General features: G+C 43.5%; 1 protein-coding gene across 2 annotated transcripts in view; it reads left to right on the forward strand.

Annotated features, from left to right (window-relative positions):
• The window catches only part of LOC138664932 (deoxynucleoside triphosphate triphosphohydrolase SAMHD1-like), a 415,941-nt gene that overhangs the window by 61,853 nt on the left and 337,660 nt on the right, over nucleotides 1–16,428 (forward strand). For both annotated transcript variants that reach the window (XM_069751981.1, XM_069751982.1), the window contains exon 3: nucleotides 330–490. In XM_069751981.1, coding sequence (XP_069608082.1) covers nucleotides 330–490 — 161 coding nt within the window. The remainder of the gene's footprint in view (nucleotides 1–329; nucleotides 491–16,428) is intronic.

Here is a 16,428-nt window from a genome sequence, read left to right on the forward strand (position 1 = left end):
GAAAAAAAAAATCTTGGTAGATTTTGCTTTCTGTAATGCAAAATGTAAAAGCTGTGGTTTTTTCCACAATGCCATCGTCTCCAAAAGGTCCTTTCAGCAAGATCCGTGATGTTATTTTTCTGCATCATTTTCACTTACCAATAAAAAAACGTTAGATCAAAACTTTTCATAAATGCCTGTTTAGTTTTTCAGTTCTGGTTTTATGTAAAGTCTTCTAATGTAAGACACTATAGTAGGACCTCAAATACATATATCAAGTGTCATTTTTTCTATTTAAAAAATTACTTATTCTGGAAATTGTGACCTTGTTTTTTCTTTCCCTGCACTAGATCTTTAATGATCCGGTACATGGACATATTGAATTACATCCCTTGCTAGTCTGCTTTATAGACACTCCTCAGTTCCAGCGTCTGCGATATGTTAAACAGCTTGGTGGCCAATATTATGTTTTTCCAGGAGCTTCCCACAACAGATTTGAGCACTCCATTGGGTATGTAAATATTTTAGTTTCTTGAAAAATAAACTTTATTATGTATTTTATTCTAATATAAACCTATCAACTTTAAATAGTGTATTCATATTTGTTAACTCAGAAATAAAACATACAAAAACCCCCCACTATTTTCTTAAACTCTCATCCTCCTGCCCACGCACATCCCACACGGCTTCCAGTGCAGATACCTGTGCAGTCAGCTTTCAGCATGAAATTGTTTGTGACGGATTGGAGTCCAGCTTCAATCCATAAAATCAAATCCTTTAGTTCATGATTAAACTAGATATGGCCACACTAAAAATGCCTAGCTAGGCATGATTGGGGATAAGAGGTGCAGGGAGGTGAAACCAGACCCATTTTGAACGACTGCTGCGTTCTTAAACTTGGTCTGCTGGCCATCATATTGACCTAGGCATATTTTAGTGTGGCCATATCTATTTTAATTGTGAAATAAAGGATTTAATTTTATAGATTGAAACTGGAATCCCCTTCCTTCACAAACAATATCAACGTCTGGCAGATACGAGACTCTGGGCTTCTCCACACCAGAAAATTACCTGGTTTACATCAAGGGCGAGATTAAATTCTTTGTTGCTTTAGCATGTAATTGTTTGTGTTTTTCACATCATGCATAGATCCTGTCTGAAATTGAGTTGCTTCTGTTAGGTCCTCAACTCCCCCTTACTTCATTACTGTCCAACAGACAATAGCATCCTACAAACCATTGCTTCACTCATTTTAAGCACCCTACAACATCCAGTCTCACGTAAAAAAACAAAAACCTACTACCCTCCAAAATATAGTCCATACGTAAAATTACACTCCTTTTCCTCACCTCCCTCCAATATAAATTCACATCCTGCAAAATCGTCAAAAAACAGCTCACTCCCCCTTAACATAAGTCAGGTCCTCTAAAATCAAAACTTTTTAGCCCCCTTCAATATACATTTCTATGTAAAAATTTTTTAAAAAAAGTATATATACTGTATATATGTACAGTGGGGCAAAAAAGTATTTAGTCAGTCAGCAATAGTGCAAGTTCCACCACTTAAAAAGATAAGAGGCGTCTGTAATTTACATCATAGGTAGACCTCAACTATGGGAGACAAACTGAGAAAAAAAAATCCAGAAAATCACATTGTCTGTTTTTTTAACATTTTATTTGCATATTATGGTGGAAAATAAGTATTTGGTCAGAAACAAAATTTCATCTCAATACTTTGTAATATATCCTTTGTTGGCAATGACAGAGGTCAAATGTTTTCTGTAAGTCTTCACAAGGTTGCCACACACTGTTGTTGGTATGTTGGCCCATTCCTCCATGCAGATCTCCTCTAGAGCAGTGATGTTTTTGGCTTTTCGCTTGGCAACACGGACTTTCAACTCCCTCCAAAGGTTTTCTATAGGGTTGAGATCTGGAGACTGGCTAGGCCACTCCAGGACCTTGAAATGCTTCTTACGAAGCCACTCCTTCGTTGCCCTGACGGTGTGCTTTGGATCATTGTCATGTTGAAAGACCCAGCCACGTTTCATCTTCAATGCCCTTGCTGATGGAAGGAGGTTTGCACTCAAAATCTCACGATACATGGCCCCATTCATTCTTTCATGTACCCGGATCAGTCGTCCTGGCCCCTTTGCAGAGAAACAGCCCCAAAGCATGATGTTTCCACCACCATGCTTTACAGTAGGTATGGTGTTTGATGGATGCAACTCAGTATTCTTTTTCCTCCAAACACGACAAGTTGTGTTTCTACCAAACAGTTCCAGTTTGGTTTCATCAGACCATAGGACATTCTCCCAAAACTCCTCTGGATCATCCAAATGCTCTCTTGCAAACTTCAGACGGACCCGGACATGTACTGGCTTAAGCAGTGGGACACGTCTGGCACTGCAGGATCTGAGTCCATGGTGGCGTAGTGTGTTACTTATGGTAGGCCTTGTTACATTGGTCCCAGCTCTCTGCAGTACATTCACTAGGTCCCCCTGCGTGGTTCTGGGATTTTTGCTCACTGTTCTTGTGATCATTCTGACCCCACGGGGTGGGATTTTGCATGGAGCCCCAGATCGAGGGAGATTATCAGTGGTCTTGTATGTCTTCCATTTTCTAATTATTGCTCCCACTGTTGATTTCTTCACTCCAAGCTGGTTGGCTATTGCAGATTCAGTCTCCCCAGCCTGGTGCAGGGCTACAATTTTGTTTCTGGTGTCTTTTGACAGCTCTTTGGTCTTCACCATAGTGGAGTTTGGAGTCAGACTGTTTGAGGGTGTGCACAGGTGTCTTTTTATACTGATAACAAGTTTAAACAGGTGCCATTACTACAGGTAATGAGTGGAGGAAAGAGGAGACTCTTAAAGAAGAAGTTACAGGTCTGTGAGAGCCAGAAATCTTGATTGTTTGTTTCTGACCAAATACTTATTTTCCACCATAATATGCAAAAAAAATGATAAAAAAACAGACAATGTGATTTTCTGGATTTTTTTTTCTCAGTTTGTCTCCCATATTTGAGGTTTACCTATGATGTAAATTACAGACGCCTCTCATCTTTTTAAGTGGTGGAACTTGCACTATTGCTGACTGACTAAATACTTTTTTGCCCCACTGTATATACTGTATATACAGTACAGACTAAAAGTTTGGACACACCTTCTCATTTAAAGATTTTTCTGTATTTTCATGACTATGAAAATTGTACATTCACACTGAAGGCATCAAAACTATGAATTAACATGTGGAATTATATACTTAACAAAAAAGTGTGAAACAACTGAAATTATGTCTTATATTCTAGGTTCTTCAAAGTAGCCACCTTTTGCTTTGCTGACTGCTTTGCACACTCTTGGCATTCTCTTGATGAGCTTCAAGAGGTAGTCATCTGAAATGGTCTTCCAACAATCTTGAAGGCATTCCCAGAGATGCTTAGCACTTGTTGGCCCTTTTGCCTTCACTCTGCGGTCCAGCTCACCCCAAACCATCTCGATTGGGTTCAGGTCTGGTGACTGTGGAGGCCAGGTCATCTGGCATAGCACCCCATCACTCTCCTTCTTGGTCAAATAGCTCTTACACAGCCTGAAAGAGTGTTTGGGGTCACTGTCCTGTTGAAAAATAAATGATGGTCCAACTAAACACAAACCAGATGGAATAGCATGCCACTGCAAGATGCTGTGGTAGCCATGCTGGTTCAGTATGCCTTCATTTTGAATAAATCCCCAACAGTTTCACCAGCAAAGCACCCCCACACCATCACACCTCATCCTCCATGATTCACGATGGGAACCAAGCACGTAGAGTCCATCCGTTCACCTTTTCTGCGTCGCACAAAGACATGGTGGTTGGAACCAAAGATCTCAAATTTGTACTCATCAGACCAAAGCAAGGATTTCCACTGGTCTAATGTCCATTCCTTGTGTTCTTTTGCCCAAACAAGTCTTTTCTGCTTGTTGCCTGTCCTTAACAGTGGTTTCCTAGCAGCTATTTTACCATGAAGGCCTGCTGCACAAAGTCTCCTCTAAACAGTTGTTGTAGAGATGTGTCTGCTGCTAGAACTCTGTGTGGCATTGACCTGGTCTCTAATCTGAGCTGCTGATAACATGCGATTTCTGAGGCTGGTGACTCGGATAAACCTATCCTCAGAAGCAGAGGTGACTCTTGGTCTTCCTTTCCTGGGGCGGTCCTCATGTGAGCGAGTTTCTTTGTAGCGCTTGATGGTTTTTGCCACTGCACTTGGGGACACTTTCAAAGTTTTCCCATTTTTTGGGACTGACTGACCTTCATTTCTTAAAGTAATGATGGCCACTCGTTTTTCTTTACTTAGCTGCTTTTTTCTTGTCATAATACAAATTCTAATAGTTTATTCAGTAGGACTATCAGCTGTGTATCCACCAGACTTCTGCACAACACAACTGATGGTCCCAACCCCATTTATAAGACAAGAAATCCCACTTATTAAACCTGACAGGGCACACCTTTGAAGTGAAAACCATTCCCGGTGACTACCTCTTGAAGCTCATCAAGAGAATGCCAAGAGTGTGCAAAGCAGTCATCAAAGCAAAAGGTGGCCACTTTGAAGAACCTAGAATATAAGACATAATTTCAGTTGTTTCACACTTTTTTGTTAAGTAAGTGCAGCGCCCCAGAGACCTGGTCGTTGCAGTATGACACTCTGCCACTAAGGGGAGTGATGGTACGTCTGATGGCACTAAGGAGTTCTCCTGACCAGGTATCACCAGAACACATTACACTTCACAGTCCGGCCACTAGGGGGAGCAAAAGGCTTTATTTATTGGGCCACTCCTCACATTGGTAAAACTAGAGGTTGGGGAGGAAGTTAGTCAGAAGCTGACTGGGTTGGATTCAGGCAACATCCCGTGGCAGGGGGTGTTACAGGGAGAAGGCACAGGGGGGTCCCTGTCAGGCGTGGGAACCTGGCAGATGCCTAGCGAACAGAGCAGAACGTAACGGAACCTGCACACCCCGTGGCGGTATCCAGGAAAGAGACACGAATGGAAGGATATTGTGGAACAGTGTAAACGAGATCAAGCACAAAGGAGAGCCAGTAGGATTCATGCCGTGAGACAGAGGCAACATCTTACTGAGGCGCATAGCCGGTGGCCGGAACACCGCGGGAGTAACTGACTTTAGGCCTTACTTCGAACTCCGCAGGACAGTTAATTATAGGTTGACTGTCTACCTTACTACACCTACGAAGACATAGGGGGCAACGAGTGGAGAGGGGCATCTCTAGGGTCCTGGAAAAGCTCCGAGCCTTCCCATCATACGGGTGGCGTCCTAGCCATAACATACCTGGGGGACGTTAGAAACTAGTAACATCTGGAACCAAAGAACGAGAGAGCTGTAGAGAACGAACGAATGAGAATAGCAGTTGTGAGGACTATTCCGAATGCTCAGCAGGGTAGGACTACAACACACAGGTGCTAGTGGTAGGCAACGATTTCCATCTGCAAGGGAAACTCTGGATGTGCCCATCGGACCGGCCGGTCTCAGAGAGCCCTGTTAAGCGTACTCTGGATTGAGGATCCTGAAGCCTTCAGTAAAGAAGGTAAAGAGGTAAAGAGACTGCAACCTTGTGTCCTCGTTATTGACTGCGCCTTACACCATCACCATCTACCTTACTGGGAAGCCCTGGGGACATACTTCGACTGTGGGAATTTATACCATCCAGCTGCCATTCCATCACCCCAGCGGACCCCACAGCAGCGCCGGTCACCCTGACCGAACACCACAGGTGGCGTCACGAACCCTTGACAGACTGTACCACCTTTATTGGACGCCCCTTAGCAGGGTCACAGACCGGGTCTAGCCACCGTGACAGCCTCAGAACCAAACCAGATTGGCCCTGTGTCTGGGGGCGCTCCATATATAATTCCACATGTGTTAATTCATAGTTTTGATGCCTTCAGTGTGAATGTACGATTTTCATAGTCATGAAAATACAGAAAAATCTTTAAATGAGAAGGTGTGTCCAAACTTTCGGTCTGTACTGTATGTCCTACAGCACCCTATACCCCAATACTGAGCCGCTGCTGCCATATGTGTCCTACAGCACCTGATTCCCCAACACTAAGCCGCTGCTGCAATGTGTACTACAGCTCCTGATGAAGGTGAAGGTGTGTCCGAACTTTCGGTCTGTACTGTATATATATATATATATATATATTCACATATATATATATATATATATATATATATACACACGCACATACATATATATATATATATATATAGTAATTCAAGAAGAGAACAGCTGACCGCAACACCAGGACGTCCACCTGCCGAACACTCCGACTTACAGCTGGAGCTGGCCACTCGATCTCAGGTGCTTAGCCAAAGAAGCATACAGATTCATTTCACGAACAAAAAGGAAGTTGCAGCACTCACTGATCTTCTTAAAACAGATAAGCCTTTATTCAGATAAAATCTTCACGGCTCGGGGGTGTACATATGACAGAGTGACAGGTCCAAACGACGGCCGTTTCGCGCCGATCTGGCGCTTCTACGGGTCAGTGGGTGGGTGGACGTGACGTGGGAAGAAGTATGTGCTCAATGAACAACCCTTCCCATCCCGGCCCGCCCCTCCACCACACGAAATACTTAAAAAAGCAACAATTAAAAACAATGACATTATTATTGCTAGGTTATGCCTATATCAGCATAAGGTTAGTTTTACTATTACTCATGAGAAATAAAGATATTTACTCCATACCCACAATTATCATCACAACGAATAACCATCGGTACGTCTCCCAATTCTACTTGGAATTTTACCAGAACATATGAACAAGTTCTAGATACCATCAAAACATGGAGCATCGCAAAATTATTATCAACAATAAGGATACCAAGAATAAAACTAACGAGACAGACACAAAATGCGGACAAAGAACCATATCTGGAAATCAAAAAGCAGAGCACATTCATGAAAATGCAATACATTATAGCGCAAAAGGTCACTTAATTCACAAAAATATCGACATGTCAACCCTATAATTCAGTCCTACCGGACCCATAGCTCCTGTTTGTATGATCCATCTCGCCTCCCGCCTTAGTAAGAGATTATGGGGATCCCCTCCTCTTGCAGGCAACGTTACCTTCTCAATGCCGGCAAATGTCATCACACTGGGGTTCCCCCCATGTGCTTCTTGAATATGGCTAATTAGCCTAGGTACCCCCTTGCCTGATGAGATTGATTTGAAATGTTCTCTGAACCGTATATATAAGTGCCGTATCGTCTTCCTTATATAGTAATGCCCACATGGGCAAAATACTACATACACGACATGAGACCTCCCCTTGAGAAAGCCATGCTGTAAAGTGGAGAAACGTACGTCGGGGTGCGTCCAGTTGCGCATTACGGCACCGGTAAGGTTAACCCTTATTCTTTCTGTCTAATACCTATGTTATAACTTTGTATCTACATGGTAGCATGTGAGACGGAGCTATTATGAACTGTGGACATTATCATGCATTAGCCATTGGGACAGAACTTGTGTTGTCCTCCCCTTAGAGGGGGATATGTTTGGACACACTATTGGATAGGGTTATTTACCTCATATATTTTTGCTCCTTTTCGTTGGACGTTCATATTTATATGGTGCTGTATGTTGCTCATTGGTGTCCTTTACCATCATATATATTTTTTTAAAAACTGTTTGTCAATATACGTGTGATTGGATTAATAAAGATTTGTCAGAAGTTTTTCTACCATAAAACTCTTATGTTTCTCCTTTGTTAGTATATTGTAATGGAGTGGTATACAGGTAGCTGGGTGATGGCGCTTGGCTTACCGCTTAATGAGTCTGGGCATTTTTGTAGTATATAACATAGCCATGTAGTATATTGTAGAGCCACGTAGTATATTGCAGAGGCACATAGTATATTGCACAGTCACGTAGTATATAACAGTCACGTAGTGTATTGCACAGCTACGTAGTGTATTGCACAGCTATGTAGTATATTGGTCGGCGAAGTAGTATATAGCAGAGCCACATAGTATATACCATAGCCACGTAGTATATTGCATAGCTACGTAGTATATTGCACAGGCACGTAGTACAGTGGGGCAAAAAAGTATTTAGTCAGTCAGCAATAGTGCAAGTTCCACCACTTAAAAAGATGAGAGGCGTCTGTAATTTACATCATAGGTAGACCTCAACTATGGGAGACAAACTGAGAAAAAAAAATCCAGAAAATCACATTGTCTGTTTTTTTAACATTTTATTTGCATATTATGGTGGAAAATAAGTATTTGGTCAGAAACAAAATTTCATCTCAATACTTTGTAATATATCCTTTGTTGGCAATGACAGAGGTCAAACGTTTTCTGTAAGTCTTCACAAGGTTGCCACACACTGTTGTTGGTATGTTGGCCCATTCCTCCATGCAGATCTCCTCTAGAGCATTGATGTTTTTGGCTTTTCGGTTGGCAACACGGACTTTCAACTCCCTCCAAAGGTTTTCTATAGGGTTGAGATCTGGAGACTGGCTAGGCCACTCCAGGACCTTGAAATGCTTCTTACGAAGCCACTCCTTCGTTGCCCTGGCGGTGTGCTTTGGATCATTGTCATGTTGAAAGACCCATCCACGTTTCATCTTCAATGCCCTTGCTGATGGAAGGAGGTTTGCACTCAAAATCTCACGATACATGGCCCCATTCATTCTTTCATGTACTCGGATCAGTCGTCCTGGCCCCTTTGCAGAGAAACAGCCCCAAAGCATGATGTTTCCACCACCATGCTTTACAGTAGGTATGGTGTTTGATGGATGCAACTCAGTATTCTTTTTCCTCCAAACACGACAAGTTGTGTTTCTACCAAACAGTTCCAGTTTGGTTTCATCAGACCATAGGACATTCTCCCAAAACTCCTCTGGATCATCCAAATGCTCTCTAGCAAACTTCAGACGGGCCCGGACATGTTCTGGCTTAAGCAGTGGGACACGTCTGGCACTGCAGGATCTGAGTCCATGGTGGCGTAGTGTGTTACTTATGGTAGGCCTTGTTACATTGGTCCCAGCTCTCTGCAGTTCATTCACTAGGTCCCCCCGCGTGGTTCTGGGATTTTTGCTCACCGTTCTTGTGATCATTCTGACCCCACGGGGTGGGATTTTGCGTGGAGCCCCAGATCGAGGGAGATTATCAGTGGTCTTGTATGTCTTCCATTTTCTAATTATTGCTCCCACTGTTGATTTCTTCACTCCAAGCTGGTTGGCTATTGCAGATTCAGTCTTCCCAGCCTGGTGCAGGGCTACAATTTTGTTTCTGGTGTCCTTTGACAGCTCTTTGGTCTTCACCATAGTGGAGTTTGGAGTCAGACTGTTTGAGGGTGTGCACAGGTGTCTTTTTATACTGATAACAAGTTTAAACAGGTGCCATTACTACAGGTAATGAGTGGAGGAAAGAGGAGACTCTTAAAGAAGAAGTTACAGGTCTGTGAGAGCCAGAAATCTTGATTGTTTGTTTCTGACCAAATACTTATTTTCCACCATAATATGCAAATAAAATGTTAAAAAAACAGACAATGTGATTTTCTGGATTTTTTTTTCTCAGTTTGTCTCCCATAGTTGAGGTCTACCTATTATGTAAATTACAGACGCCTCTCATCTTTTTAAGTGGTGGAACTTGCACTATTGCTGACTGACTAAATACTTTTTTGCCCCACTGTATATAACAGAACCACGTAGTATATTGCACAGTCGACGTAGTATATAACAGAACCGACACAGCCACATAGTATATTGCACAGCTAAGTAGTATATAACACAGAGTACGTAGTATATTGCACAGCCACGTAGTATATTGGACAGTCACATTGTATATTGCACAGTCACGTTGTATATTGCCCAGCTACATAGTATACAGCACATACATGTAGTATATAACAGAGCCCACGCAGTATGTAACAGAGGCCACGTAGTATATAACAATGTGGGCACTATATGCGTGGTTAAAAAAGACTTAAAATAAAAAATAAACATATACTCACCTTCCGAGGGCCCCTTGAATTCCTGGCGCCTGTGTCCGGTGCACGCGGCAGCTTTCGGTCCCAGGGTTGGTGTGAGCGCAGGACCTGTGATGACGTCACGGTCACATGACCGTGACGTCATGGCAGGTCCTTCTCGCATAGCATCCTTGGCACCGGAACCTGCCACTAGCACTGCCGAGGACAGGGCGTGACGTTGAAAGGTGAGAATAACCTTTTTTTTATTATTATTATTATTTGTAACATTAGATCTTTTTACTATAGTAAAAAGTTGATCACACAGGGTTAATAGCTGCGTTAACGGAGTGCGTTACACCGCGGCCCGTTAATGCTGGCATTAACCCTGTGTGAGCGCTCAGCGCTGACTGCAGGGCAGTAAAGCAGCAGCCATTTCGCTGCCAGACTATGGCCGTCGCTGATTGGTCGTGGCAATGGTCGTTAGCGTTTTGCCACGACCAATCAGCGACTTGGATTTCCATGACAGACAGAGGCCGCGACCAATGAATATCCGTGACATACAGACAGAAAGACGGAAGTGACCCTTAGACAATTATATAGTAGATACACACATATATACACACACACATAGTGCAACTCTGTTAAAGAAAAAAAAATATCACTGCCATCAACCCCCTCTAGCAGACTCTTCAGCTTGCTTCTCAAAAAGCTCAATCACTCTGCAGCCCCCTCTAATATTCAGTCCCATGTTAACCCCTTAATGACTGCCAATACATCTTTTAACTGACCTGAGATATAAGAGAATAGCCTCCACATACAGGTGACAATCCAGCACCTGTCGGTTATACACTATAGCTGACAACTTGCTGCATTAGCCATGATCAGTGTTTGCACCGTCCAAATCTGTTTAACCCCTTAGATGCTGCTGTCAATAGTGACTACATCATATAAATGGTTAACAGAGTGTGGGGGCTTCCTCTTTATCCCCATTGACACCCCGAGATAATGACTATGTGGTCCTGATATTTGCCATGGCAATTCACGGCCAAATAGAGGCCTTAATGTCCTTACGGCTGTTGTAACCTATTCAGAAGTAAGCGACATATAGGTGGTAAAAATACACATTTTCATTTCTGTCACGCCACTTTGCATTAATTCCTGAAAATCACCTGAAGGGTTAATAAACTATCTGACTGCATTTTTCAATATCTTAGGGGGTGCTGTTTTTAGAATGGTATAACTTTTGGGGGTTTACCAATATATGGAACCCTTAGGGTATGTTTTCACATGCTGGATTACATCCGGCTTAGCTGCGGATTGAACGCTGCATACAGCCGCAGCGTTCAATCCGCAGTGTCCAGATGTTACAGCATAGTGGAGGGGATTTTATGAAATCCTGTCTCCACTATGCGTGCGAACACGCATCTGGCGGCCCTGCGTTTCCGGACATGCGGCGCATCTTTTTAGAACGCAGCGTGTCCGTTTACATTGCGCGACGCTGCGTCGCCGCAAGGTAAATCACAGGGCCCTATGAATGAGGTGCGGAGATCCCGGATGTGTGCAATGAACACATCCGGAATCATCGCGCGTATAGAAGGGGGCGGCGCTTTGGGCAGAGCGAGTATTCCGCTCCGTCCAAAGCGCCAGTAATCCGGAACGTGGAATTTTACCCTTAAAGGCACTTCAAACATGGATAGGTCCCTAAAAAAAAAATATTGTAAATTTCCTTGAAAAAATAAAAAATTACTGATACATTTTTAAACCTCCTAAAATGCTAACAAAATAAAAGAACATTTTACAAATGGTGCTGATGCAAAGCAGACATGCGAGAAATGTTATTTATTAATGTTTTGCTGTGGTATGACTATCTGGATCAAAGGGATAATCATTAAAAGTTTGAAAATTGCTAATTTTTTTAACATTTTTCTCAAATTTCAAATATTTTTATAAATAAACAAAAAACATATTGACTTAAGTTTACCATTATCGTAAAGTATAATGTGTCTCGAAAAAAGAATCTTAAAATCACTGGGATTTGTTGAAGCGTTCCAGAGTTATTACCACATAAAGTGACACTGGTCAGATTTCAAAAATTTGTCCCGGTCACTAAGGGGTTAAAAAATTTACTCTTTCAGCCCAATATACAGTTTAATTTAACCAATATCACCCCTCATAGCTCACCAACATGAAGTTCCATACAAAAAAATGACTGCTCCATCCTTTCTGCTCCCGCCAATATAGAGCCATAGGTCACATTCACACACTCAGTATTTTACCTCAGTATTTGTAAGCCAAAATCAGGAATGGGTGATAAATACAGAAGTGGTGATTTGTAGGGATGGGCGAGTCCGAACTGTAATGTTCAGGACCCGTGTTACAGTTCGGGTCCAGGGCCTGTAAAAGAAAAAATAAAATTAATAATAAATATTATAAATATTATACTTACAGTACCTGTCCAGCGTCCTCCCGTCCCGCTGTCTCCCGGCCACATCTGCTTCCTGGACCACTCATTACCTTCCGGCGGAATTCACTGCACTCGGCAGTCTTCGGCTTTTTCCTGCAGTGTTCGTGCGGTGGCATGCCGATACCTGACCCCAGGGCTAAAAGGCAAAGCTCTGGAAGCGTTTGCATCTCTCCCGCCAGACCAAGATGAAGACTATAAGGCCATCAAGCAGGCCCTGATAAAGAAGTACCAGCTAACACCTGAGGTTTACCGTAGAAAGTTCCGGAACCTCCAACGTGGCCCACACGACAGTTATAGCGATGTGATGCATGGACTCAGGACCCACTTTAACCAGTGGATCCAAGGACTGTCAGTGACCACCTTTGAGCAGCTGGGAGACCTGATGATCAAAGACTACAGTAGTTTCTACACCTGTGCCCAGCTGAGGTGCAACAGTTCGTGATGGACCGAGAGGCCAAAGAAACGGATAAAGCAGCGCAGATTGCCGACGCCTATGAGGTCAACCGTAAATCGGAAGTCCGGAATCCAGTCACCGCCGGCTGGAGAGGGGGTAAACCTGCAACCAACACCAGTACCCCTGCCAGCTGACTCACCAGAGGCCCTGTCCCCTTTGCCAACAGCACCAAAACCTACCACCGACCTTTGCCAGTGTTTTTCCTGCAAACGGACTGGTCATTTCAGCGCCCACTATCCAGAGAAGCAGAAGAACCCCCGAGCCAAGGCTCCAGGGCCTAATGCAGCAGTTCTTTTGGTGCGTGGGGCGGTTGGGAGGGTGTATGACAACATGCTGCACGTCACTGTGTGGGGCCATGTCCCTAAAGGCCTCAAGGACACCGGGGCTGAACAAACCCTCATCCAAGCCAAACTGGCAGCCCCTGAAGAGATTATTCCGGGGAGGTACACCGGAATAACTTGCCCACTGATGTTTTATTGGGAACTGATTTGGGGCGGATGGTTGCATATTATGTCCCTGACTCCCTTCCCCAATCGAATGCCAATGATAGCGATGGGAAATTGCATTTGTTACCTGACAATGCTGTACTGATTAATGATGTACCTGATAATCATTTTTCTGAAAATGCCGAGGGTAATACTGATGATGCTGATGATGAAAATATGCATGTTTTACCTGCTCATCATTTATTTCGTAAGGATGATGTGTTCACAGGTGCAGGAATGCTCAGCCACGTCACCCTGTGGGGTGGGATGGCTGAGGAACCCCTAACAGGAGCAAGCGATGGTGCTGAGGGAAATGGGGAGATGCACGGGAACCGTGAGGAAGGTGATCCCGTGCAGCTGACCAGTGCCACAGAGGAAGGTAACTGCCCCATAAGTAGCACTGCTCCTGAGATTTTGGGGATGGATGGAGAGGTACCGTAGTACCTATAACAGCTCCGGCTGATGGGTCTGTGAAAATCCCCGGGGAGACAGCCTACATAGCTGCTGTCACCCGCAGTAAGAGTTCCCGGAACGTAGATAACATTCTGCCTTATGGACACTCCTCAGTCACATGTGTGACTGAACCAGAGATGGACCCAGAGCAGGTCCCAGAGGGTTCCCGTGGGAAAGGGACCCTGATGTTGCTTCTGGCTGCCCCTAGCCAGGAGTTCCAGGCTGCTCTGCACTCAGATGCGAGCCTGGAGAATTTGAGACACTTCGCCGAGACGCCCACCTCCATGACTGATAAGGAGAGGGTGTTCTGGGAAGTAGGGAGGTTGTACCGGGAGACAGTACCCGGAAAATCCCAAAAGGAGTGGTTGAGGGAAAGACAGCTGGTCCACCTGTACCAATTCAGGGGTAAGTTGTTGCGGATTGCTCATGAGATCCAACTCGCTGGACACTTGGGGATCAGCAAAACTAAAGCCCGGCTGTCTCAACACATCTATTGGCCCAAGATGGGGACAGATTTGACAAACTACTGCCGCTCCTGTGTCACCTGTCAAAGAGTGGGGAAGTAATCCAGTTAAGAAAAAATGAAAGTGCACTTACCGGTCCTGAAAAACAGTGATCCTTTATTACAGCATGTGCAGGGTACAGCAAGGAGAACGTGGACAGAGAAGGACGATGGCAGTTTCGCGCTGCCGCGCTTCCACTGGTGGGGAAGGCGGGGCCTGCTCTTAAGGCTCCTTGATCCCTTTGCCAGTGATAGAGGAGCCTTTCCAGAGGATCGCGGTGGACATTGTGGGCCCACTGGCCGTCCCCAGCAGCTCTGGAAAGCAATACGTCCTCAATGTAGACACAAAAGAGAATAGTAAAACCAAAAACACTCAGTTTGAAAAAATGTTGCAGTAATCCGCAAGTGCTAGTAAAAGATGTAAAAAACAGGGTATTTGGTTGATACGTTTTTTGCAAAAAATGTATACTAAGCTGCTCTACCAATCTTCACGGTATACCCTTATCAGAGCAGTCCTAACTAATGTATGCAATCCCTATCTGATGTATTTAAAAACCTGATCATCTGTATATAACCTGTGTGAACAGGGTTCAGAGAGGAAAAATCCATGTGTGCATACATGGTAGAACAGCTTTTGTGCAGATAGCCCAAGAGGAGTGGTGGAACTCCCCAGTCTTGTAGACACAAGAGAACAATTATGGAAACAGGAACACATGGGCTACTTGCACAGTGAACAAGTCTGTATGATCATGTTCACACACCACCAAGAAACCTGAAGACACAAAAGAGAATAGTAAAACCAAAAACACTCAGTTTGAAAAAATGTTGCAGTAATCCGCAAGTGCTAGTAAAAGATGTAAAAAACAGGGTATTTGGTTGATACGTTTTTTGCAAAAAATGTATACTAAGCTGCTCTACCAATCTTCACGGTATACCCTTATCAGAGCAGTCCTAACTAATGTATGCAATCCCTATCTGATGTATTTAAAAACCTGATCATCTGTATATAACCTGTGTGAACAGGGTTCAGAGAGGAAAAATCCATGTGTGCATACAGGGTAGAACAGCTTTTGTGCAGATAGCCCAAGAGGAGTGGTGGAACTCCCCAGTCTTGTAGACACAAGAGAACAATTATGGAAACAGGAACACATGGGCTACTTGCACAGTGAACAAGTCTGTATGATCATGTTCACACACCACCAAGAAACCTGAAGACACAAAAGAGAATAGTAAAACCAAAAACACTCAGTTTGAAAAATGTTGCAGTAATCCGCTAGTGCTAGTAAAAGATGTAAAAAACAGGGTATTTGGTTGATACATTTTTTGCAAAAAATGTATACTAAGCTGCTCTACCAATCTTCACGGTATACTCTTATCAGAGCAGTCCTAACTAATGTATGCAATCCCTATCTGATGTATTTAAAAACCTGATCATCTGTATATAACCTGTGTGAACAGGGTTCAGAGAGGAAAAATCCATGTGTGCATACAGGGTAGAACAGCTTTTGTGCAGATAGCCCAAGAGGAGTGGTGGAACTCCCCAGTCTTGTAGACACAAGAGAACAATTATGGAAACAGGAATACATGGGCTACTTGCACAGTGAACAAGTCTGTATGATCATGTTCACACACCACCAAGAAACCTGAAGACACAAAAGAGAATAGTAAAACCAAAAACACTCAGTTTGAAAAAATGTTGCAGTAATCCGCAAGTGCTAGTAAAAGATGTAAAAAACAGGGTATTTGGTTGATACGTTTTTTGCAAAAAATGTATACTAAGCTGCTCTACCAATCTTCACGGTATACCCTTATCAGAGCAGTCCTAACTAATGTATGCAATCCCTATCTGATGTATTTAAAAACCTGATCATCTGTATATAACCTGTGTGAACAGGGTTCAGAGAGGAAAAATCCATGTGTGCATACAGGGTAGAACAGCTTTTGTGCAGATAGCCCAAGAGGAGTGGTGGAACTCCCCAGTCTTGTAGACACAAGAGAACAATTATGGAAACAGGAACACATGGGCTACTTGCACAGTGAACAAGTCTGTATGATCATGTTCACACACCACCAAGAAACCTGAAGACACAAAAGAGAATAGTAAAACCAAAAACACTCAGTTTG

This window comes from Ranitomeya imitator, chromosome 2, assembly GCF_032444005.1.
Source record: "Ranitomeya imitator isolate aRanImi1 chromosome 2, aRanImi1.pri, whole genome shotgun sequence".
In the NCBI taxonomy this organism is placed as follows: Eukaryota; Metazoa; Chordata; class Amphibia; order Anura; family Dendrobatidae; genus Ranitomeya; species Ranitomeya imitator.